This window comes from Neovison vison, chromosome 7 (genome assembly GCF_020171115.1).
Source record: "Neovison vison isolate M4711 chromosome 7, ASM_NN_V1, whole genome shotgun sequence".
In the NCBI taxonomy this organism is placed as follows: domain Eukaryota; kingdom Metazoa; phylum Chordata; class Mammalia; order Carnivora; family Mustelidae; genus Neogale; species Neogale vison.
The window spans coordinates 148,761,460-148,786,064 of record NC_058097.1 but is presented as its reverse complement, the minus strand read 5'-3'; the positions used below and the strand labels follow the sequence as shown (position 1 = coordinate 148,786,064).

At 37.7% G+C, this 24,605-nt stretch overlaps 1 protein-coding gene and 1 pseudogene across 2 annotated transcripts in view; one reads left to right on the top strand and one right to left on the bottom strand.

The window, feature by feature from the left end:
• POLD3 (DNA polymerase delta 3, accessory subunit) overlaps positions 1 to 24,605 on the top strand; it is a 57,207-nt gene that overhangs the window by 7,355 nt on the left and 25,247 nt on the right. For both annotated transcript variants that reach the window (XM_044258544.1, XM_044258543.1), the window contains exons 3-8: positions 23 to 125; positions 9,073 to 9,112; positions 10,347 to 10,479; positions 15,794 to 16,058; positions 17,658 to 17,730; positions 22,779 to 22,944. In XM_044258544.1, coding sequence (XP_044114479.1) covers positions 23 to 125; positions 9,073 to 9,112; positions 10,347 to 10,479; positions 15,794 to 16,058; positions 17,658 to 17,730; positions 22,779 to 22,944 — 780 coding nt within the window. The remainder of the gene's footprint in view (positions 1 to 22; positions 126 to 9,072; positions 9,113 to 10,346; positions 10,480 to 15,793; positions 16,059 to 17,657; positions 17,731 to 22,778; positions 22,945 to 24,605) is intronic.
• On the bottom strand, positions 7,701 to 8,317 carry LOC122914633 (annotated as a pseudogene).

Below are 24,605 nucleotides of genomic sequence, written 5' to 3'. Positions count from 1 at the left end.
TTGTACCTTTTGTTTGGAACAGGATGCTGTATGATTATGTTGAAAGGAAGCGAAAGGAGAATTCGGGAGCCCAGCTGCATGTCACGTATTTAGTGTCTGGCAGTCTCATTCAGAATGGACATTCTGTAAGTTGTCAGAATCTTACAGTGAACTGTTTGAGCCATAAACAGTGTTATATAAAATAACATGGGAAAAAAACAGGATGCAATATTACGGAAGTTTTAAAAGACAACTGCAAGTTTTTGTGTGTGTGTGTGTTGTTTTTTTTTTTTTTTTTGTATTTTTAGACTAAACCTAAAACCCTGAGAAGCTTGGGTATTATCTTGGCTGCGATGCAGAGACAATATCATGATTATGCAGTTTTCTTAGGCAGTAAGACATTAGGAGACTGCTCTGTTATTCCTCTTTCTTCCTCTTGAAAGTATATTGGGAACAGGGATGGTTAATTTCCAGACTGTTTAGATGTCAATCCACAAACTCAGGTGTCCAGGAAGTCCAGTTTTACTTATTTTTTACCTGAGTTTGATTTCAGTTTGAGCTTTAATTTTGGTCAGTTTAGCGGCTGAAGGATGGGGATGTTGGGGCTGAGCTAATGCGATGCAGAGGCAGAGGCCAGGAACATCCCTGTTTTCATGTATCTTTTTATAGTCCCGTCTTGCATCTTGTCATCCATCAACACAGGTCACTGCTGTGTTTTCATCGTCCTGACCACAAAGCTTTCTTGGGCCTATTGATTTTCTCTGAGCTACTTCCATGTCCCTCTTAGGGACACAAGGATCATCCCATTACTCCCATCCCTGAATGGGCACCAGAAGCTCTGCTGAGATAACTCATTCCTTTCCCTGTGCTGGACTGATCTTTGGGAACTTTGATAATTTCTCCTCTCTGACTTCCTCTCAGAAGTAAGGTATACCTCTTCTGTTCTCACTTCCCAAACCTCTACACTGAAGGCTCTTTTGCTCCCACCACTACCACCAATAGGCCTCCATAGAATTTAGCCTAAGGATTAGGTTTCCTTCTCAGTGATCCAGTAATACATGTTTTTCTCTTCCCTTTTGACTTTCCCTTGGAGTCCTAAGTTCAGAAAAGCCTGATTTATCAAAATTCTGATTGGATTTATCTTGTAGCAAGAGTCCCAAGCATGTGAGATTTTTTTTTTTTTTTAAAGATTTTATTTTATTTATTTGAGAGAGAGAGACAGTGAGAGAGAGCACGAGCGAGGAGAAGGTCAGAGAGCGAAGCAGACTCCCCATGGAGCTGGGAGCCTGATGTGGGACTCGATCCCGGGACTCCAGGATCACGCCCTGAGCTGAAGGCAGTCGTCCAACCAACTGCGCCACCCAGGCGTCCCCCAAGCATGTGAGATTTACAATGAAATGGCATTTTAATAATTTACAAGGTGAAACAACTGCTATGAGGATCCAATCCTTATATTGTATGACCAGCATTTTCTTTCCTTATTGGTAAGCTATTTGGCAAACTAGATGATAATCAAGACATTTTTAAGTGTAGGCAGAATCAGATGTCATTATATATCAGAAACACAAAATTAAGCAGACCTGATTCATTTGCTCCTAGAAATAAACCTGCTACCAGAATCCTTTCCGTGCATGGCTCTGGAATGGATACTGCCCAAGTTTACATCCGAATGTCTTCTTTCCTTTTGTTTCTGGGATTAACTAACCCCCGCTGTTTCTTTCTTTAATTACTCAATGCCTTCAATCTAGTCATGTTAGTTCTTTACATTCCTTTAAAGCACTCTTATATTCCTTTAAAGCAGTGGTTTTAATTTTTTTGATCACTGATTCGTTTGAGAATCTGAAAGCAAAATACACATGTTGACATACTCATAAAATTTTTAGTGTTCACAGATCTTCTGGAACAGGGTCCAAGGTTAAGAATTTATGGGTTTTTTTGTTTTGTTTTGTTTTGTTTTACAGATTTTATTTATTTATTTGACAGACAGAGATCACAAGTAGGCAGAGGCAGGCAAAGAGAGAGAGGGACGCAGGCTCCTCTCAGAGCAGAGAGCCTGACTCCGGGCTCGATCCCAGGACCCTGGGATCATGACCTGAGCTGAAGGCAGAGGCTTTAACCCACTGAGCCACCCAGGCGCCCCAAGAATTTATGTTTTAAGGTAGAGTTGTAGATTTTTATTCTAACCCACATGATGAGGTTCTTAATTTCAAATCCTCAGGTGGTCTTCAGGGTTTGGGGGGTTTGGGGATGAATCCCCAAAAGTACATTTAAGTTGTGTTCCTCAAGGGCAGCTGGGTAGCTCAGCCCCAGGGTCCTGGGATCTAGCCCCGAGTCAAGCTCCCTGCTCAGTGGGGAGCCTGCTTCTCCCTCTCCCTCTGCCTGCCACTCTGCCTCCTTGTGCTCTTTCTCCATCTCTCTGTCAAGTAAATAAATAAAATCTATAAATAAATAAATAAATAAATAAATAGTGTTCCTCAGGGCATTTTTTTGAAACCAATCTTTCAAAATGATATGTAACTTACAATGAGTTAAAGAACTTCTATGCTGTGGCTTGCTTATAGAAGGCATTCTATTTCTCAATTTAAGTGCGCATTTAAATCCTGCTTTTGTTAAGCAGCAGAATGATTTTTCAAATGAAATTTTAGAATCCTAACATATAAAACATATTAAGAGTAGAGTTGCTGTTGCTGAAGTGGTTGTGAGAATTTTGGAGCCGTGTACTCAGCCTCTAAACAGCCTCACAGGGCAGCTTTGCAGAACCTTGTGGAATTACAGATCAAATGTGGGTGCTTACCCATGCTTTCTTCCTTAAAGAAAGCCCTCCTAAGGAAAGGCAGATGATTAAGCATAATGTCATGTTTTGTTCCTATTTCTTCTGATATCTCTTTAAAGTTTTAAGTGTTTTTAGAAAGAAAAAGAACACTGGCTTTGATGGATTTTTAAAAATATAAAATTTTTTTAAGTGATCATCATCATTATTATTTTTTTAAATATTTTATTTATTTGCCAGAGAGAGAGAGATTGAATACACACAAGCAGGCAGAGAGGCAGAGGCAGCGAGAGAAGCAGGCTCCCTGCCGAGCAAGCAGCCCGATGTGGGACTTGATCCGAGGACTCTGGGATCATGACCTGAGCGGAAGGCAGCTGCTTAACGAACTGAGCCACCCAGGCGCCCCATAGTGATCATTACTGTACAAAATATTATTTAAAAAAAAAACGAAAACAAAGTGAAAGCCTCCTAATCGCAACCCAGAGAATTATTTGAAAATTTCAAGGGAGTGTTTTGTTAATTTTCTTTTTGTGGTTTTGAAGGTTGACAGCCTAATCTATGCTTTATGAAGTTCCGCATTAGCTGTACATCTAATGATCGTTGCCGAGATTGATTTTTATTGTTGCCTAGATTATTAATTCACTAGGAATTACAAAATGGTAATGTTCTGTCATTTTTTCTGCATGTGTTGGCTGGAATTTTTCTATAAAGAACAACTTTCTCTCATTAAATAGCCATATTTTCTTTTTTTTTTTTCTTTAACTGCTGTAAAGTTCAGAGGGCTTACCCCAGCCAGTCTCTGAGTTTGTGGATACTGAACTTACTTCTGTGTCCATCTTAAAAAGGAACACTTAAAAGTGTTCATCTCCACTGAAGCAGAGCTCTACCCTGGTCTATGTTGTTCAGCATCAGCAAGGTGGCATTTCAACTGTGTCATTTTTATGCATTTTCAGTATCCCTTGAGGCAACATTTAGCCACACTGAGCTGTGTGGGCTGTTCCAATTTTCTCCTGAAGCTACCAATTTTTGTTTTTAGGGCCTTACTTACAAAGTCACACAAGTTTGAGTGGATAATTCCTACTGTTCCTTTTCTCATTAACTCTGTAATTTTTATTGTGTAGTTTTACAGAATATGACTTTTTTTGGAATGACTTGTTTTTTTAAAAGAGAAAATGCATTATGAAAACATATTAATATTCCCAGTTCTAATTTACAGCTATGTTTTTTCTTTTTAACTTGGTTGATTTTATACTGCTTTTTTCTCTTATGTTGTAAATTTTGGTAGTTCTTAACATTTTTCATAAATTTATATTTGCTTTAGTCAAACATAACAAGATTTAGAAAAGCAAAACTACTATTTTTACTAGTAATATAATTACTAAAAACAGTTTAAGATTTCTTTGTAGTTCCTTTTTTCTGTAGGATATATCCTACTACAGATGCACAATCAGCCTGTATTTTAGTTACTTGCAATAACTCCTCTCTGGTTAAACCACCAGCTCAGTATCTCTTTAAATTACAGTCTTTACCCACTTTCAATTTTTAGGTTCCCTGCTTTCCTTACAGGTAACTATTTTAAAAGATTTTGCTTCTCTTTCCATTGTTTGAATGTATTTTTTATATATTCAAATATATATTCATATTACCCCCTTTTTTTAGACAAAAGTTTTCATACTACATACCCTATTTTTACATTTTGCTCTTTCTTTTTTTAAAAGATTTTATTTATTTATTTGAGAGAGAGAGAGAGAGAGAGATCACAAGTAGGAAGAGAGGCAGGCAGAGAGAGAGGAGGAAGCAGGCTCCCCACTGAGCAGAGATCCTGATTCAGGGTTCAATCCCAGGACCCTGGGATCATGACCTGAGCCGAAGGCAGAGGCTTTAACCTGCTGAGCCACCCAGGCACCCCTCACCTGATCCTACATCGATCCACTTTAGTTTTTTCAGCAGTCCCTTTTTTTTTAATTAATTTTTTATTTTTGTATTAATATATAATGTATTATTAGACCCAGGGGTATAGGTCTGTGATTGCCAGGTTTACATACTTCACAGCACTCACCATAGCACATACCATTTCCAATGTCCCAGCAGTCCCTTTTTGATAGTTTTTTGAGTCATTTACAGTATTTCACCATTACAGATAGTGTTGTAGTGAATATATGGTTTGTATATTCTGCCACATTTAGGGTTACATTTTCCTAGGATTCCTAAGGTGTATATGTACTGCATTGGGTAATTGCCAGTACCTCTCCATTTTTCATTCCCATGAGTGATGTGTGAGAGACCCCTTCTCCACACAATGCGTGTTGTCATCTGTTTCAGGGTCAGTTGCATTTCATTTCCTTTGCCTGTTTTTCTAAAGAAGTGTCCTTCTCCATTTTGGAAGCAATATACTAATACTCTTTGTGATGTGAGTTGTAGATATTTTTCTTTGTACTTTGTGCTTAAAGTTTATTTTTGTCATTTGAAGTTGTATATTTGTTAGTTTTATGGATAATTTAAGTGAACTCTTACTGTTCATAGTTAGGAAACCTTTCCTTATTCTCAGATTGTATCAGTTTACATTTATCCATTTATAGAAGAATTCATCTATATTTTCTTATGGTATATGTATGGTTTCATTCTTTATATTTAAATCTTTGCTTGATTTAGAAGGTATTCCAGATCTGAGCGACAGATCCCATTTTTGTTTGGTTCCATATGATTACATATTAATTCTTATTAAGAATTCTTATTAAGAACTCCTTACTAAGAAGTCGCTTTTACTTACACTATTTGAGATGCTGTGTTTGCTTTTTTGTTTGTGTTCACAGTTATAAAATTTAGTTTTATTTTAATACAATAATACTAATGTATGCCAGATAACCTATTGATAATTCATGTTTAGTAGTGCACACATTTTAGGAAGCATGTAATAAACATTCATAGAAAATTTTGTAAAGAATGAAATGTTTACTATAATCCTTCTTAAAAGCCGTGGTCCATTTTGAAAGATCAACCTTGAATTTTTAAAAAATCAAAAGAAAGGAAAATAAACACACAAAATACATAAGAAACACATGCTAGGCATTCATATTTTAAGTGTCCTGAGTAAAATGGGCTAAATTTTCAAAGGCAGTTAATAACAGCTTTTACAAGGACTTATTTCATTTGATTTAGCACCAAGTAAAGTAAGTATGCCATTGAAGAATCATGTTTCTCCTCTAGCTCTCATGTTGCTCCATTCTTCCTACCAGGCCACAGGACATCAGCAAGCATCCTTGTTGCCCACTGAGGAATTAAATATTTTCGTTTTAATATGGCTATTCAGATTATACTTGCCGATAAAGGTTTTTCCTGTCAGATAAGTGAACATAACTATGGCGGTCATCATTAGAGGTGTTAATTTTGATTAGGAATAAAGAGCTCATTCAGCAAACTCAGTTATTTTCCTGGCCTTTTAAAATTTGGCATATAAATACTTTTAATTATTTTACTAATTATGATTGTTATTGTTATATATACCAAGGTAATTTTCCCCAAGGATACCTGATCTTTTTCTATTTCCTGATGATAAAGTATTCTTGCTTTACTAGTGTTATGGGTTTCTTTTCTTTTTTTTTTTTTTTTGGACTTTAATTTGTTACTCATCAAGGCAGAGCTTACATTTTGATTAAAAAACAAAACTAACTAGATCCCGAGGTGCCTTGGTGGCTCAGTTGTTAAGTGCCTGTCTACAGTCCTGGGATCGACCCCTGCATTGGGCTCCCTGCTCAACGGGAAGCCTGCTTCTCCCTTTCCCACTCTCCCTCTCTTGCTATGTCTCTGTCTATCAAATAAATAAATAAATACTATTTAAAAAAAACAAAACTAACTAGATCTTAAAGCACGTTTCTAAGCTGAATAACATATGAAAACATTAAGACTTTAATTACATATTCTGTTGAAAATTTGACTTGGGTGTTTCTGCAAGAACTTATGTCAATTTCTAACATAAATCATATCCCTCAGTGCCTGTGTATTCTCAAAAGAAAAATCTTGGGGAAATAAATTTTCCTGTGAGGTAATTAATACACTTTATAACAAATTGAAAATTCTGAGTAAACTGAAGGTATGTTTAACAACAAAATAAATTCAGCTTACATGGCTAGTTTATAAATGTCTTAGTGTAGGGGTGCTGCGTGGCTTAGTTAAGTGTCTGACTCTTGGTCTCAGGTTATGATCTCATGGTTTGTGAGGTCAAGCCCTGATTTGAGCTCTGCTTAGCATAGAGTCTGCTTGGGGATTTTCTCCCTTTGCCCTGCCTCTGCTCGATTGCTTGCTTGCTTGCACACACACACACACACACACACACACACATACTCTCTCTCTCTCTCTCTCAAAAGGAAAAAAGAAAAGTCTTTAAGAAAGAAATAAGTGTCTTAGGTAAAGGCAGTAGTGAATTTGCATCATGCAACTAATCTGTAAATCCAGTTGTTTTTTTTTTCCTGGAATTTTATAGACATAGTATCTCACAGAGCCATATACGGCAATGCTAAAGATGTCTTTTTTGACATCAATCTGCACAAAAGCCTCTGATGAGATACTTTCCCCAAATGACATGGAATTTGTTTCTTTTCCAGAAAATAAGGAAACATTATCAACCACTTATTCTTCTGAGCAAATGTTAGGTTACTACCAATTACTCTTTTAATTATGCTCAAATAGGTTTTTTTTTTAAAGTTTAGACATTTCTGATGTTTTTCAGTTGCACCCCCATAGAAGATAACTGTGTAAAACACACTAGATGATTTCAAAAGTTGAGTCTTCATATCTGACTCATTTGGCATATACTTAATTTCCAGATAAAATCAGTAGAAATGAAACTAATATAATGTTCAAAGAACTCCTAGATTCTGGTCTTAGGACAAGGAGCTTCTAAATGCATGGATGAGGAGCTTCTGCTTATCTGATTAGGTAAAGGCAGTTTTCCTCATGATGTAACTGATATTTTCTGGTTTATTTGTTGAACTTTTTGTTTGTAGGAAGGCATACACATAGGGCCAGATCTTGTTGGTTTCTGTTCTGGAGAATGTTTCTAACATCCCTCTTGTCTGGTAGATAATATTCCAGGACCAGCTCTGTTTGGGCTTTGTAAGCCTTTGATCTCTTGAGGACCATCTCTTTCGTCTGTTACTCTCACACTGGATGAGAAGCTCTCCAGTCAGATCACCAAGGCCCATAGTATTGGGAGAGTCGAATTTGACGTTGGAGACTTGGTGACTAGATGGATGAATTGAGGAAGCAATGGATGTTGCTTCATGACCTCAAAGGTCATGTTGAGATTAATCACTCTATCTGATAAACTATCCAGGGCTTCTGCCTGTGAAAGTACTTTGGAAAACTATCCAATAGCCGGCTATACTGGGTGAGATTTTTCAGCTCATGAAGGGCCAAGCTGAGTCATGACATTGTCCAAAATGAGCTTCCCTTGTTCAGTGAAAGTCTTGGCTAACCCGCCAATTCCTTTGCCCTAAGCCTGTTTGAGACTGGGTCCTTGCTGGAGAGGGGCTTCAGCTCAAAGTATTGGTGGTGTGCAATGAATGACATACCTTGCCCGAGCCACCATGATCACTGCGTTCAGTAGTCCTGGGCCCCACAGATAGTGGGGCTTTGGCCTGGCTGCGCACTCACTCTCTGTGGGCTGGCAGCACTGTGAGCTGGGGGCTGCCTTTTGTTCGGTTTTTGATTGTATTGATATGTATATTCTATCACTTTTTTACCCAGATGGAGAAATTTTAAAATAAACAAGTTAAAATGAGTCTGACTTTATTAAACTGTATACAGATTTTCTTAAAAAGATTTTTTTATTTATTTGAGAGAGAGAGAGCATGAGTGGGGTGGAGGAGTAGAGGGAGAGAAAGAAGCAGATTCTTCCCTGAACAGGGAACCCAGCACCGGGCTCTATCCTGGGACTTAGGGATCATGAACTGACCTGAAGGCAAACACTTAACCTATTGAGTTACCCAGGCAGCCCTGTGCATAAATTTTTTTTAAAGATTTTATTTATTTATTTGTTTGTTTTGTTTGTTTAAGGTGGCGGGGAGAAGCAGAAGGAGAGGGAGAGGGGCAAGCAGATTCTGAGGCCCTGCTGGATGCCACAACTTTGAGATTATGTCCTGAGCTGAAACCAAGTTAGATACTCAACCTACTGAGCCACCCAGACACCCTTGTACACAGAGTTTTAGGGTTATCTGATGTTCCTAATTTCACATTCAAGTGTAATTGAATTATCAGCAAAGAAACTGTAAAATTGCAAGTTGTATTACTACTTTAAACACTAATGAAGTGTTATTTTCTTGCAGTGCCACAAGGTTGCAGTAGTGAGAGAAGATAAATTGGAAGGTAAGTGTTTTAGCAACTTACCAAGATTTTCCTCTTACGCCGTCAATGTAGGTATAGTAAAAAATCTGCCCCTAGCATCTGCATGCAATATATTGAGCTATTTAACTGAAAAGCTGAATATTTTTTTATTAGTAGTTTCTGAAACATGTTAAAATAGGATACTACCTCTAACTAACTTCCCATTTTTAAGACCTATAGCTGCTGTTATTTACAACACACTTTTGTTACAGGATTTCAAGACTCATGTCATTCGTGCAAAAAATTATCGTGAATATAATATGGAACACCTCATCAACTGGAAGAGACAATAGTCTCTAAATATTGTGTTGTGTTCCTTAACAGTTTTTAGGAAGAAAATTAAAGAGTGCTTTTTTTAAAGTCAGAAAGACTTAATATAACTTATAAATTAAATTGATCATTCCATTTCAAGACTATTAATGCTCTGGTTCTATTATTTAAAAATCCAGTTCAGAGGAATTTTGTAACAGGGTCCACATGATCTGGACATTGTCTCAAGACAAAACCTGTACTGTTGTATTTTGTATACAAAGACTCCTGACAGTGGTGTCATTTTCTAACAAAATAACTCCGGGATATTCAGGGTGGAGGAGATGTCCACTTTTGTCTTTCTGAATTTCCCATAGTTTTGGCCAAAGTGAGATTTAGTTATTCAGTAGATACATAATGAATATTTACTCTATCTAGCTTTGTGCTAGGTGCTGGAGACTCAGTCACAGTCCCGTTCTTGGTGGAACCTAACATTTGTTCTTGTGACGTGGTTTTATGGTTTTTTGCTGCAGACTTACCTGGTTAGTAGTATTTTTGTTATAGAGTTGCTTTCTCTACACAAAAATTGAATTGTATAATTGAGTCTTCTTAGATAGAAATTACTTTAATTATATGCTAGAGTGTAAGATTCTTTCGTGACTGAAGAAAAAAAGAAGGAACGTCATAGTCATCATCAATCATTCATTAATGTTTACTGAAAGTCCACTGGATGAGTGATACCCTCACAGGTGTTGAACTTAGAACTGACTCACCACCACCTACCTTGTCATGATGTTCCAGTTACAGAAGAGTTGATGTTATACTGTGTATGTGACTCTTTGGCCTTTCAGAGCTTTTGAACCACCACAGATTGCAAATGGTTTTAATGCAGAAAGGTTTCTTGTTAAAGTCCCTACATGCTATGAAGTTCGTGTATTAACAGACTGCTTTTCCTGTTGACTTGTAGCAGTGAAGTCCAAGCTAGCGGTGACTGCCAGCATCCATGTGTACAGCATCCAGAAAGCCATGCTAAAGGACAGTGGGCCTCTGTTCAATACGGACTATGACATCCTTAAAAGCAACTTGCAGAACTGCAGCAAGTGAGCTCCTTAATGTTCCTTGTGGGCTTCTTTACGAATTGATTTTGTAAGATGTTTACACAGTGGCTGCCTCTTAAGAGTGAATGCCAAGTCTAGTAAAACCCCATTTATCTTGCAGTAAGACACATGCCTGGTTTTATTAGTACATCATAAGGTGAAAAATAGCAGCCACAACCCATACTGAAAATCCCAGTGGACTCCCCATAAATTTATTTCTCATATATTTATCCTATCACCACCACCCGAAATGTTTGTTGTGCCCCCTCATTACTCCCTTACCCCAGTCTCTGCTTGTCTAAATCCTACCCATTTTTCAAGAACCAGTTCAGATGTCCTTCAAGAACTGTTTCTGATTTGTTATCCCTCTGTCTTCCATCCAAAAGCATTTGATCTTCCACAGCCAGGCTCAGGTCTTGTTCATCTTTTGTATCCTTTATATCATCTTCTGTGAGGTCGTGGACTGTAATGCACAGGTTTGTGTTGTGGCTTTGCTGCTTAATAGCCTGGTGGTTTTGGACAAATCACTTAAGTTCTTTTGAGCTTTGGCTTTTTCATTTTTAAATTAGATGTAATAATGCCTGCTTTGTGGGGTTGTATTGAAGGTTCAAGTCAGTTCCCCATACATATTAAGCACTGACTACTTTGACAGGTACAAAGGAGATAATTTTAATTCATTCCACAAAGATGCTATGCCATACACTAGGGAGTGAATATGGCCCAACTTATGGAACTGATAGTCCTAAGGGAGTATAATATAGTGTGACAGTGCTCTAACAGGAGTAATACTGTGGGAGAATGTATGGGGAAGCACTCATTCCCAACTTGTGAGTGAGGAGGCAAAAGAAAGAAGGCTTCCTGGAGGTGTGGCAGCTAAGCTGAGGCCTGAAGACTTGAGTTGTAGTAGCCAATCAAAGGAGAAGTAGGAAAGTAAAGACAGAGGTGTGAGAAAACCTGGTGCTGTGTGAGACCGTAGTCGTTTTCTATGGCAGGAACTTAGAGTGAGAGGTAGAATATTACGAGATATAAGATAGAAGTAGGTGTCAGATTATATGCTTTGACCATGAGGTTAAGGAGTTTAGACTTTATTCTGAGGGCACTAGGGAGCTACTGAAGATGTTGAAGCAAATGGGTGAAATGATCAAAATTGCATTACAGAAATATGACTTGGGGGCACTGGGGTGGCGCAGTTGGTTAAGCATCTGACTCTTGATTTTAGCTCAGGTGATCTCTGGGTCATGGGATTAAACCCTGTGTTGGCCACTGTGCTCAGCAGGGAGTCTGCTTGAGATTCTCACTCCCTCTCCACCTCACTGTGTTCGTGCATGTGCATGTGCTCTCGCTCTTTAAATGAGTGAGTAAATAAAATCTTAAAAAAAAAAAAAAAGATCCCTTGGCTGCAATGATGAACATAGATCAGAAGGGAATGAATAATTGGGAGACAAAGCCATCAGTGAGAAGAAATGTAGTGATTCAGGGTGGAGAAGAGTTACCTGAAGTATAGTAGTGGTGTTGGAGATGAAGCAGTATGAGAGTTAAGAGTCATGCTCTCAAAACCTGGATTTTGTAATGCTTGGGGACCAGGTGTGTGTGTGTATGGGGGCGGTATTCATGGTGTTAAGGATGATGGCCATTGGATGGGTGATGGTGTCTTCACTAAGAAAGGGAATATGTGGGAAGGCGTAGACTTGGGGAGAGAACAAAAAACGTTAAATTGGGTTTGGACATGTTGAGTTTGTGAAAACTGTGGGGAGTCCAAGTGGAGATGTCCATGCAGTAGTGTAGAGTCAAGGAGAGAAATCTAGTTTGAAATTAGAAATTTTGGCATCAGAGAAAATAGCTAATTAATTGAACCACAGCATTAGATATAGTCATGCAGAGAGAATGTATAGAATGAAAGAGGGCAGAAAGTCAAACTCTAGGCCACAATTACTAGCTGTATAACCTTGAGCAAATTACTTAACCTTCGTGTCTCAGTTTCCTCCTCGATAGAGCAACGCTAACAATGGTTCTAACCTCAAAGGGTTGTCAAGGAATAAATGAATGAATATATATAAAACACTTCAAATGGTGCTTGGCACATAGTAAGCACTATTTAAATGATAGCCATTTTTCAAGGGATGGGCAAGAGAAGCGGAGCCTAAATGGGAGCAACCAGGGATGAGAGGAAAATCACGAGTATATGGGGTTCTAAAAGCTAAGGAAAGAATTTCAAGGAGGGACAGATTGACAATGTCATACCTTGCTGAGAAGCTGAGTAAAACAGGAACTGAAAAGTGTCCTTGGATTTAGTGATGACCTTGGTAAGGGGGTTTTCAGTGGATTGACCAGATTCTGGTCAGCTGAGGAAATGGGAGCATGAGAAAGTGAGACAGCAAAAATGAACAACTCCTTCCAGGAAATTTGACTGTAAAATGGAGGAAAAAGAGAGGTAGCTAGGAAGGAATTGAGACTAAGGGAGGATATACACATTTTTAAAGTTGAGAGTGCCTTGAACTTGTACTATTAGGAAAGAGCCATGAAAGAAAAAATGGTTGAGGCTACTGGGGAAGATGGGATAACTGATAGAACCAGGTTCTTGAGGAGAAATAGATATAGACTTGCCAATAGTTTCTGGAAGTTCCATAGAATAGGGATTGTGTCTATTTTGTACCAAAATGGTACCTAGCAAATGGTAAGCATTCAGTAAGTAATTGTTGAGTGAATTAATATATAGTTCTTTTATTCTACAGCTCAAAACCTTAAGTATAATAAGCATATGAATATTTATTAAATAAATAAATGTAATTACATAGCTAAAGAGTAATGATTTATATTTATAAGTGGTGTTTTTAGGGAAGGATCACAAGAAAAGATGAATACCCAGATGTGTTTATGTAGTTCTTTTAATAGTTCTTTTATAATAGTTCTTTTATTCTACAGCTCAAAACCTTAAGTATAATAAGCATATGAATATTTATTAAATAAATAAATGTAATTACATAGCTAAAGAGTAATGATTTATATTTATAAGTGGTGTTTTTAGGGAAGGATCACAAGAAAAGATGAATACCCAGATGTGTTTATGTAAATTATATTTTAAATTCCAAAAATAACCAGTATTAAAATATAGTTATGACATGTGAAGCTTTAAAAATCAGTTCTTCTGTTGTATATAATAAGCAAACAGGAATAAAGGGGACTCAAAAGTTCAAAATGGGGATGCCTGGGTGGCTCAGTTGGTTAAGCAGCTGCCTTCGGCTCAGGTCATGATCCCAGCGTCCTGGGATCGAGTCCCACATCGGGCTCCTTGCTCGGCGGGGAGCCTGCTTCTCCCTCTGCCTCTGCCTGCCTCTCTGTCTGCCTGTGCTCTCTCTCTCTCCCTCTCTCTGACAAATTAAAAAAAAAAAAAAAAAAGTTCAAAATGAAATTTGCTCAGAGACCACTAAAGTAAACACGGCAAGTAGAAATGTGGCAATAGGAAGCACTTTAATGAAACTTTACTTAAATACTTAAAGTATCTTGGGTAGAAATGTTAAGAATTTACTCCAATAAAAAAGTTTGTATTTGGTGTTGAGAATTATGGGTCAACTGAGATCTGACTCATTGTTTCGTGTGTTTTAAGAAGCGCTATGACAGGAAGAAAATTGAAATTTTAGGACCGAGCAGATTCTTCTCTCTTCGGACATGTTCCCAGCCTAACTTGGTCTCTTCCTTATTGCCAGTTTCTGGTCCTGACCCTAAGGTGTGGAATGTAGACCAAATGGAGAAAGAGTTGTCTGAGGGCCAACTTTAAATGTTGACAATGAAATAAGACATTCCTCTTTTCCTTGTACATAGAAGCACTGCAAGGCTAGAGAGGAAGACCAGTGGGTGAAAGGAAATGATTTCCGTCTGTTATTAACTCTGATGCACAAAATATTTGTGGTAGTGTGGGGTTTTCTGAAGTGGACCGTAGTAAATCAGTTAAAGATTTTTGAAGCTATACACTCTACCTTTGGGACTGTTCAGTCTAAAGTTACTTCTGAAATTAAATAATTTATTAGTGACTTTTTTCTTACGCTAGTTACTCTAGCAGTTAATCTTGAAGTTGTGCCTGGTTGATCTCCTACGCGATCCTACGCGATTACTCTCACCACATTGTTTCTTTCTTAACCTCCATCTTCTCCCACCCCAAGTTGAAGTGATACATTGAAGAAGAGAGAGAAACCAGAGGTCTCATTTTCAGGATCTTCAGTTATCATTCTTTCATTAGTATTTATGTGTGTCAGGTCATATACTGCGTACCTAAAATAGAAAAGATGAATAATGCCCTTCGCTACATCCAAGGAGCTCTCACCAACCCCCAGTAAGCTAAAGACTGGGGGAAATCAAATGATGTTCTTTTTTAGAAAAGTGGGGGAACTTTGCTGTAAGCACAACTGTGATTTGTGTGAAATAGGCGCATCTATGATGATTATAGAAAAAGAGATGGGGGCACCTGGGTAGCTCAGTGGGTTAAGGCCTCTGCCTTTGGCTCCTCGGGTCATGATTCCAGGGTCCTGGGATCGAGCCCCACATCTGGCTCTCTGCTCAGCAGAGAACCTGTTTCCTCCTCTCTCTCTCTGTCTCTGCCTGCCTCTCTGCCTACTTGTGATCCCTGTCTGTCAAATGAATAAATAAATCTTTACAAAAAAAAAAAAGATGAATGTTCCCTTTGATATACCATGCATACTGTGCCAAGTTTCTTCACTTGGTTTGGGGCATACTTGTCTGGTGCTGTTAGTTGGTATTATTAGAAATTATGAACAAATGACAGTGAAGGACCACCAGTCATAGGAGCCAGTGGCTCTGTTCCCAGCTTCTTCCTTGTTTCAAAGCATGATCCACTCTGGCTAGGAGAGTTGCCAGGAAATTTGTTAATATTTAAAGCTCATAATTTTGGTCCAGTCAATATTGCATATGTAGTCCTGTAAGTTGAAGGTCTTTAAAAACAAGAGGTAACGTAACCCTTTGGTTTCCCAAGGGTGGTGAAATTACTAATCTTTTGTTATTTTCTGGTGTATTCTTATTGTTTTGAATTTAAAAGTTTTATTCAAAAAAGTAAAGATATTCAATATGGTATGGAGAAAGACATCAGATTCCAGTCCCAGTTCTATTACTGACTATATGTATAATCTAGGGCAAGTCCCTCAGTGTCTCTCCAATACTTGTTTTTTATCTAAATGAGAGTTTTGCACAATATAATTTCTAATATCTATGTTAGTTGTAAAATGTTCTAATTTAATACTATTAGACTTAGAATGTAACATGTGGAAGGAGCAAGACTTTGAAATTAATGTAATATTTGTGACCTCAGGTTTAGTGCCATACACTGTGCAGCTGCAGTCCCCAGAGCTTCTGTTGAATCCTCGTCCTCTGAAAAGTTTGAGCAGTCCAATCTTCAAGTATCAAGTGAGACACCAGCCAATAATGAGTTGACAACCAATGGTCACAGTCCACCTACCTCCAAACAGATTTTCCAGCAGCCCAAAGGGATAATGGGTATGTTTGCCTCTAAAGCTGCTTCTAAAACTCAAGATGCCAACAAGGAAACCAAAACAGAGACTAAAGAGGTAACAAATGTAAGTCTTTAAAGATATGTCTTTATTGGGGCACCTGGGTGGCTCAGTGGGTTAAAGCCTCTGCCTTCAGCTCAGGTCATGATCCCAGGGTCCTGAGATCGAGCCCTGCATTGGGCTCTCTGCTCAGCAGGGAGCCTGCTTCCTTGTCTCTCTCTGCCTGCCTTTCTGCCTACTTGTGATCTCTGTCTGTCAAATAAATAAAATCTTTAAAAAAAAAAAATAAAGATACGTCTTTATAGCTTAGAATGGGTAACTAGAAAAGCATTATAGTTCCAGTGGTAGCAGTTTAATCACTTTTATATTATATAAAGTTTATTATATACATCAGGTTCTGATGTATATAATATGTTCTAGTTTTTCTCCTTTAGTTTGAATCCTTTAATTCTTGATATTCTCATCTAAAATAGTCCTTTTTCTTTCAATAATGCTTCTCACCAAGCCTTGGATTCTTCTGTAAAATGGCCCTGTATACATTTCAAGATGGTTGTGCAAGCCAAATAATGCATGTGAGAACACCTGAAAATTACAAAGTTTAAGGAATTTTATATTAGCAATACATCATTTTGGGAACATCTTATATTCTGACCTTTGCCTTCTAGTCCTTTCTTCTTAGTATATTTAACATTCTCGTTCTGTTTTATGAATTTTTGTTTTTTTCTTTAGCTGCTTCCCTTCGTTTTTTTTATTATTCACTCATCTGAAGTAACTTAAGTGCATTCACTTGAGAAAAGTCTTATTAAAACAGTATTTAAAAATACTCCAGAGGGCGCCTGGGTGGCTCAGTGGGTTAAGCCCCTGCCTTCGGCTCAGGTCATGATCTCAGGGTCCTGGGATCGAGTCCCGCATCGGCTCTCTGCTCAGCAGGGAGCCTGCTTCCTCCTCTCTCTCTCTCTCTGCCTGCCTCTCTGCCTACTTGTGATCTCTCTCTGTCAAATGAATAAATAAAATCTTAAAAAAAAAAAAAAAAAAAACCTCCAGAAAGGCACAATTATTGTTTTTTTTGTTATTACCTTCATTGTGATTTTACAGCTTCCACTTTGGGAAAGGATAGGGTATTAGAAGGAAAACACTAACATTATGGAACTACTGTGTGCCAATAGTTTGATCTCTGCTTAAATCCTCCTAACAGTCAGTGAGGGAGAGATCTCCATTTTGCATGTGGTAAAGCTGAGTGCTAGACTTATTGACGGATTTGCCTGGGTATCAGATTGCTATTCAGTGGTGCAATCAGTGTTCAAATCCACTTCTGATTATTATAAATGTAACATTTTGAAGGTTCTCCCTCCGCTTCTTGTGTACCATACTGCCTCTGATCTGTTTTAATTCTATTAAACTAAGTAGTTTTAAAATATTCTTAAAAGTTTAAACACATTCATGGATAGTAAGTCTATAAGAACGATGAGCAAGTAAGCTTTGGAGACAAACATGAGGTACTCTGGTCTGGATTTGTTCTTTTATCTAATGCTGACACATTTTGGCATGATTATATAGTGACTGTGCCATCACAACGGTGTGCCCTGGTATTGAAGAGATTAAGACTGCTACTCAAAGAACAGCCTTAGACACTAGAAAAAAATCATGTGTGTTTTCTGCTTTTAGGTATCTTCCACAGGCAACAAGGCACCAGGGAAAGGGAATGTGATGAGCAATTTTTTTGGAAAAGCTGCAATGAGTAAGCATGTTTTTACCTTCCTTTGATTAATACATGAATGTTCATATAATAACATATTTGAGGTGAAAGCCACCTTGTTCAGTTTTTACCCATCTGGTATATTGTGCAGCCTTCCTGCATCCTAATACAAATTTTCAGTCTACTGACCAAATATTGAATGGAAGTAACCCAACTGGACCAGTGGATTTTATGGGTGAGCTGGGTTCAGTTTAGATCTTTTGTGGGATAGTTTACTACTCCTGTTTTTACTTCCTGCCTTGTAAAGAGAATTTATTATTTGTTTCACAGGGCTCTTGAAAATGGGTGACAAAATAGAAGGAGGCTGGTTGGTTATACAGTACAGTGTTGAGGTTAATATCCTAAGTGCTGGGGTCAGGTTTGTCCCATGTGACCATTAATTATTACCCCTGATTCCCAGGGTGTTGCAAAAACAAATCTTTGACCTTCTGTAGTTATTTTTTACAGATTACTCATGATAATGAACTAGACCTCAGTATGAATTAGAAGGACCCGGGGTAGTGGCCACTTAAAAATAATACTTTTTGAGAAAATAGAATCGCCTTTACTTAAAAATTTTTTTTAAAATAAAGATTCTTTCATATGGAAAGAGCCAGTAGTCACATATTTTCATACTTCTCATACCAAGTACACATCCCCTGAGGGTATGTGGCATAATACCAGAAAGAATTTAGGAGCCACAGGATAATTATGGCACACTTTCTTGGAGCATCAGTTTTACAAAGATCTTGTGGGAAGGCGTTTTGTTACATGCCTATGCAAGCAAAATTAGTCAGAATTCTGCTTTCCCATGATGGTCAAATTAGTGGTTGGAGGAGGCTTTGGGGTGATAGTGTTTATTTGCCAAAAAGCTATCCCAAAAAGTTTTTGTGTTCTGAAAATAGATGGAAAATTTGATACTTTCAGGTTATTGGGAAGCACGTTGTGTTGTTGTGGGCAGAGTGCACAGGGAGGGCTCCCTACTTCTGTGAAGATAGATGGTGCTAATGTCACTGGCCTGCATTGCTGGTACTGGTCCACTGAACCAAATCAGGTTGTGTGGTTTCTTGGTGACTTTTGGGTCCACGTTTTTATTTGTTTTGTTTTATTTGTTGTTTTTGGTGCATTTGTAACCAGTGAATGTAAGCATTTTTATTATTTCTAAAATACATAAACTATGAATATTTGTTAGTCAAAAAAAATCAAGCTATACAGAAGTATACACTTATTAATTGATGTGTTTATTTAGGAAATATTTATTGAGCAACTGCTGTGTACTTGGAACTATTATGCATGATGATACAATGGAGAAAATGTAGACAAGTGAGATCACTGCCCTCATGGTCCTTACATACTACCAGGAGAGACAGACAAATAAAGAATAAAATAGTTAATTATAATTCCTAGGCAGACAGTAGGCAGATAGGGAGTGGGGAAACTGGATAAAATAAAAGAATTAAATATTTATCTAATAAAAAGAATGGCTTTTAAAGTTGATTTATTTAACAGATTTTTTTTAAAGAAGAATGTTTAGAGTAAAATGATGAATATTTTTATTGTATTTGACACATGACAAGATCATTGCAATGAAAATGAAGAGTGTTGGATGAAAAGAGTTGTGGAGACTTGAAGCACTTAAAACTTAATGCTGGGGGCGCCTGGGTGGCTCAGTGGGTTAAAGCCTCTGCCTTCGGCTCAGGTCATGATACCAGGGTCCTGGGATTGAGCCCCACATCGGACTCTCTGCTCAGCAGGGAGCCTGCTTCCTCCTTCTTTCTCCCTGTCTGCCTCTCTGCCTACTTGGGATCTCTGTCTGTCAAATAAATAAATAAAATCTTAAAAAAAAAGCAAAAACCTAATGCTGAACAATAGCAAGTATAACAATTACCGTCATACATTGCTGTGGAGAATAGAAAATGATGTGCTTGTTCTAGAGACAGTATGGCAGTCTTTCAAAAAGTTAAACGATTATCCAACACTTCCATCTATTCCTGCATATCTACCCAAGTGAATTAAAACTATATGTCCACAAAAAATCTTGTACACAAATGTTCATAGCGGCATTATTCATAATAGTCAAAAAGTGGAAACAACCCAAAGGTCCATCATCTGATGAATGGATAAACAAAGTGTGGTATAACCATACAATGGAATTTACTATTATTTTTTAAAAACATTTTATTTATTTATTAGAAGGAGAGAGATAGACCACAAGTCAGGGAGGGGCCAAGGGAAAGGGAGGAGGAGACTCCCTGCTGAGCAGGGAGGCCAATGCAGGGTTTGATCTCAGGATCCCAAGATGACAATCTGAGCTGAAGTCAGATGCTCAACTGACTGAGCCACCCAGTTGTCCCACAATAGAATATTATTGAGCCATAAAAAAGGAATCAACCTATACTATAACATGGATGAAACTTGAAACATGGGAAATGAAAGAAGCTAGACAGGAAAGGCCACATATTATGTAATTCTGTTTATACAAGATGCCCAGAATAGGCAAATATATCAAGACAGAATGTAGAATATTAGTAGATTAGTGTCGTGGGCTGGGTTGGGATTGGGGAGTGACTGCTAACGGGTACAGGGTTCCTTTTTTGGGGTGATGAAAATGTTCTAAAATTAGATAGCGGTGATGTTTGCACAGATAAAAACCATGGAATTTTACACTTTAAAGATTTTATTTATTTATTTGACAGACAGAGATCACAAGTAGGCAGAGAGGCAGGCAGAGAGAGGGGGGGAAGCAGGCTCCCTGCTGAGCAGAGAGTCCGATGTGGGGCTCGATCCCAGGACCCTGGGATCATGACCTGAGCCAAAAGCAGAGGCTTTAACCCACTGAGCCACTCAGGCGCCCCGAATTTTACACTTTAAATGGGTGAATTTTCTGGTATGTGAATTACCTCCTTAACAAGAACCTTAATGCTTTATATGTGAAAAAAAATTACAGCATTGGTGACAAAATTAAGAAGTCATCTATATCTTGTAAAGGTGTTTCATATTTTCTTGAGTATAAAAAGGAGATGCTTTGGGGGTACCTGGGTGGCTCGGTGGGTTAAGCCTCTGCCTTCGGCTCAGGTCATGATCCCAGGATCCTGGGATCGAGCCCTGCGTTGGACTCTCTGCTCAGCGGGGAGCCTGCTTCCTCCTCTCTCTCTGCCTGCCTCTCTGCCTACTTGTGATCTGTCTGTCAAATAAATAAATAAATAAATAAAATCTGTGTGGGGGGGGAGATGCTTTTAATAGTCAATGATACAAATAACTTGATCATTCAGATAAAAAGGAAAAATGTGATTAAATTTTCCTTAACAGTAGTCTCAAAATGTTACAGTAAACTGCCTCTTTACTGGGTAATTGGCCAATTGTAGGGGTACATGTAAATGAATTAGAAGTTCCTCAAATACTGTGAAATCAAGACAGAGTAAAAAACTCTGGATGCTGAAGTCTGTTTGGTCACTGGTATTTTAATTAAATTCAGTTTCCTGAAATTGGTAGACTCTTTTCTTACCCCAAGAGGGAGGTAGGAAATACTTTTTTTAAAAAATAATTTTAAAACAGTTGCTGTCAATAGGATATAATTCTGTAACAAAATGCAAAATTTGCTTAAGCTTTACGGATATACATGCAACTTCAGAGAACTCACTTTTTGAGGGTTAGTTACTGACTCCAGACCCCCTGGAGAAGCATGTTTACTCTCCTATACAATTTGGTGGAAAAGTTTGAGCAGTACCGATACTTGAGAACAGCAGTTTTAAAAAGACAGGAGAGAACACCACAATTCTCTAGTGGATTCCACCATTTAGAATTCTCAGTGAAGTCTTCGGAAAATGAAACATAAATGGATTGCATGTTATACTTTTATCTGTCACCTGTTCTTTCACATAATATACTTTACTTACAAATTCTTATCCTAAGCTGTGTGTAATAACCAAGGCTAAGATATCAGTTGTTTTTTTCTACATTATAGCTGGCTTGAGCTGTTCTACAGCATATAACCAAACCCACTTATTGAAGAGCCTCAGGCTGTTTACAGCTTTCTGAGAGTATTTTGTGACTTCTCTTGGGGAAAAAAAAATTACTATATATAGCATGAAGGATATTCTTCTATAATTTCTCAGATGGCTTGGCCCATCTTGCTTGCATTTCTTAGTTCTCTGCACAGCATAGTAGTTTTTGTGTTTTTCAGATTGGTATAAGGAAAGAGGTAAGGATTTTGAGGAGTTAAACAAACTGACTTGGGTTCAAATCCTGACTCTTACCTTTTTCTATCGATGTTACCTTGGGTAAGTCATATAACCTCACATACTAATCCCTTTTAGTCCTTCAATAGTCTCATAAATATTACTTCAGCTTTTCTAGAGAAGACTGACTTTTAGGTAACTTACCCAGAGTAAAACAGTATGACTCAAACTTTTCTGATTCCAAAGTAGTCTTTTAATTATGTCATTAAGGGGCATCTGGCTGGCTCAGTGGGAAGGGCATGTGACTCTTGATCTTGGGATTGTGAGTTCGAGCCCCACATTTGGTGTAAAGATTACAAAAATAATTAAATTTTAAAAGCCCTTTAATTATATCATTAAGATAGAAGTAGTGAGATGATAAGAGTATCCATATTTAAGTAGATAGAATATAATAGAAAATAGGATCTTGGTACAAATTTCTGTTGTCACTGTTTGTAAGCTGTGTACTCTTGGGAAACGTCTTTTATCCCTCAGACTCTTAATTTTCCCATCTAATAAATGAGAAAGATGTTAGCTCATAGAGTTGTATTTGCTTTTTGTAAGCCATGCTTTTACTGTTATTTGGCCTGTGGGCTTTGATATAATGAGGGATTAGCAAGAGGCAGAAATGAAAACAGAGCTAGAGTGGTAGTTGGAAAGGAGACGTGTTCTCTGACTAGACCCTGAGTTCTGTTAGGACAGGGACTATTTTTTTTTTTTATCCCTTTAGCCCCTGCTCCTAATAAATTATTTGGCACTTAGTAGATTGTCAGAAGAATGATAGATTAATATTGTATGATGAGGTTATATATCATCTGCTTGCTGTATTTGTAGATAAACTTAAAGTCAATTTGGATTCAGAACAAGCAGTGAAAGAAGAAAAAATAGTGGAGCAACCTCCAGTGTCTGTCACTGAACCAAAGCTGGCAGCCCCTACAGGCCTGAAGAAATCCAGCAAAAAAGCAGAGCCTGTTAAGATGCAGCAGAAGGAAAAAAAAAGGTAGGAAAATTTTGTTGCCTGTGGGGGAAGAGTGTCTCTGCTGGGGGTGAGAAGGTCTGTTTGGGCTTATTGACAGCAGGCAGTTTTTAGTTGAGTACTAAATCCTACTTAATGCCTTAGGGATACAGCTGTATAACCAAAATGAAGAGAGAGAGAAGTTCAGTAGCTTATCTAGTGAAAGAGAACTGTGGAATCAGCCAGTTTAGGTGATTTAGAGCACAAAGCCAGTTTTTTGGGCCCCGTTGATCTAAATTGATTATCTTTTTTTCTTTACTTCATTTGAAGTTTGTGGACATGGCGTAAGTGGGCCTGATTGTGTCTGTGTGTCTGTTTTCACTTCAGATTGCCAAGCGAGGGGTTACTGTTTCCAGTCAAATTTAAGAGAAAAAGTTCTTTGTTTTCTTTTTATATCAATGAGTTTATTTTCAAGTGGTAAAATGTAATTAGAAAAGAAAATAAAAAGCACACAAGCTGTTAAAAATGGATCCAGGAATTTGAGACACTACCTCATAGTTGGTAGGAATTAGTCTGTTGAAAGAAATTCTAAAGACACTGTCAGCACTGATAGGCCCAGAAATACTTGACTTTTGTGGCAAGGCTGGGGCTACTCTAGTAGAAAACATCAACAAAATGTTGAAGTTTCAGAGGGTCAAGGCTCTGTTCAGTGGGCCTTATCCCCAAGAATATGTGATGTGTGTGGGTTAAAATGTCCCTAGCCCATCAGTAAGACACTCATTGTTGATGGTTATAGCCAGGAATGCTTTCAATATTTCATTACCAAGTATGATGTTAACTATATGTTTTTAGTAGATGCCTTTACTAGAAGGAGGCAGTCTTTTTCTGTTCCTAGTTTCTGGAGGTTTTTTATGAATGTGTGCTGAATTTTGACAGATGCTTTTTCTGCATTTATTGAGATGATCATTTGATGTTTCTGTTAATATGGTGAATTTACCTTGGTTTTTAAATGTTAAACTAACCTTGCATTCTTGGGATGAACCTCACTTTGGTCACAAGATGTTATCCTTTTTATAAATTGTTAGATTCTGTTGGCTAGTATTATAAGAATTTTTTTTGCTGCTGCATCTGTGAGGGCTGTAGATCAGCCATTTTCTCTTCTGTTAATGTCTTTTTCAGATTTCAGTATCTGAGTTATGCTAACTTCATAAAATTAGTCAGGAGTTGTTTCCTTCTGTTTTCTCAGAGAGTTTGTGTAATATATGTATTATTATTTTTTTTTTCCTTAAAGGTTTGATAAAATTCACTAGCAAATCCAAACCCAGAGTTTTCTTTGTGGAAAGGTTTATTTTATTAATTTCGTTTCTTCGAATAGAGCTATTTAAATTTTCTTGTTCTCGTTGGGTCAGTTTTTGTTTTATATGTATAATATATATTTAAAAAAAATTTTTTTTTTTTAAGATTTTATTCATTTGACAGAGGTGGGGCCAGGCAGAGGGAGAAGCAGGCTCCCTGATGCAGGACTTGATCCCAGGATCCTGGGATCATAACCTGAGCCAAAGGCAGACATTTAAATGACTGAACTCTGCAGGTGCCCCAGTTTTGGTTATATTTTTAAAGGAATTTATTTCATCTAAGTTGTTGAGTTTATTGGCATAAAGTTCCTGATAATAGTCTTATTCTTTGAGTATCTATAGAATCTGTAC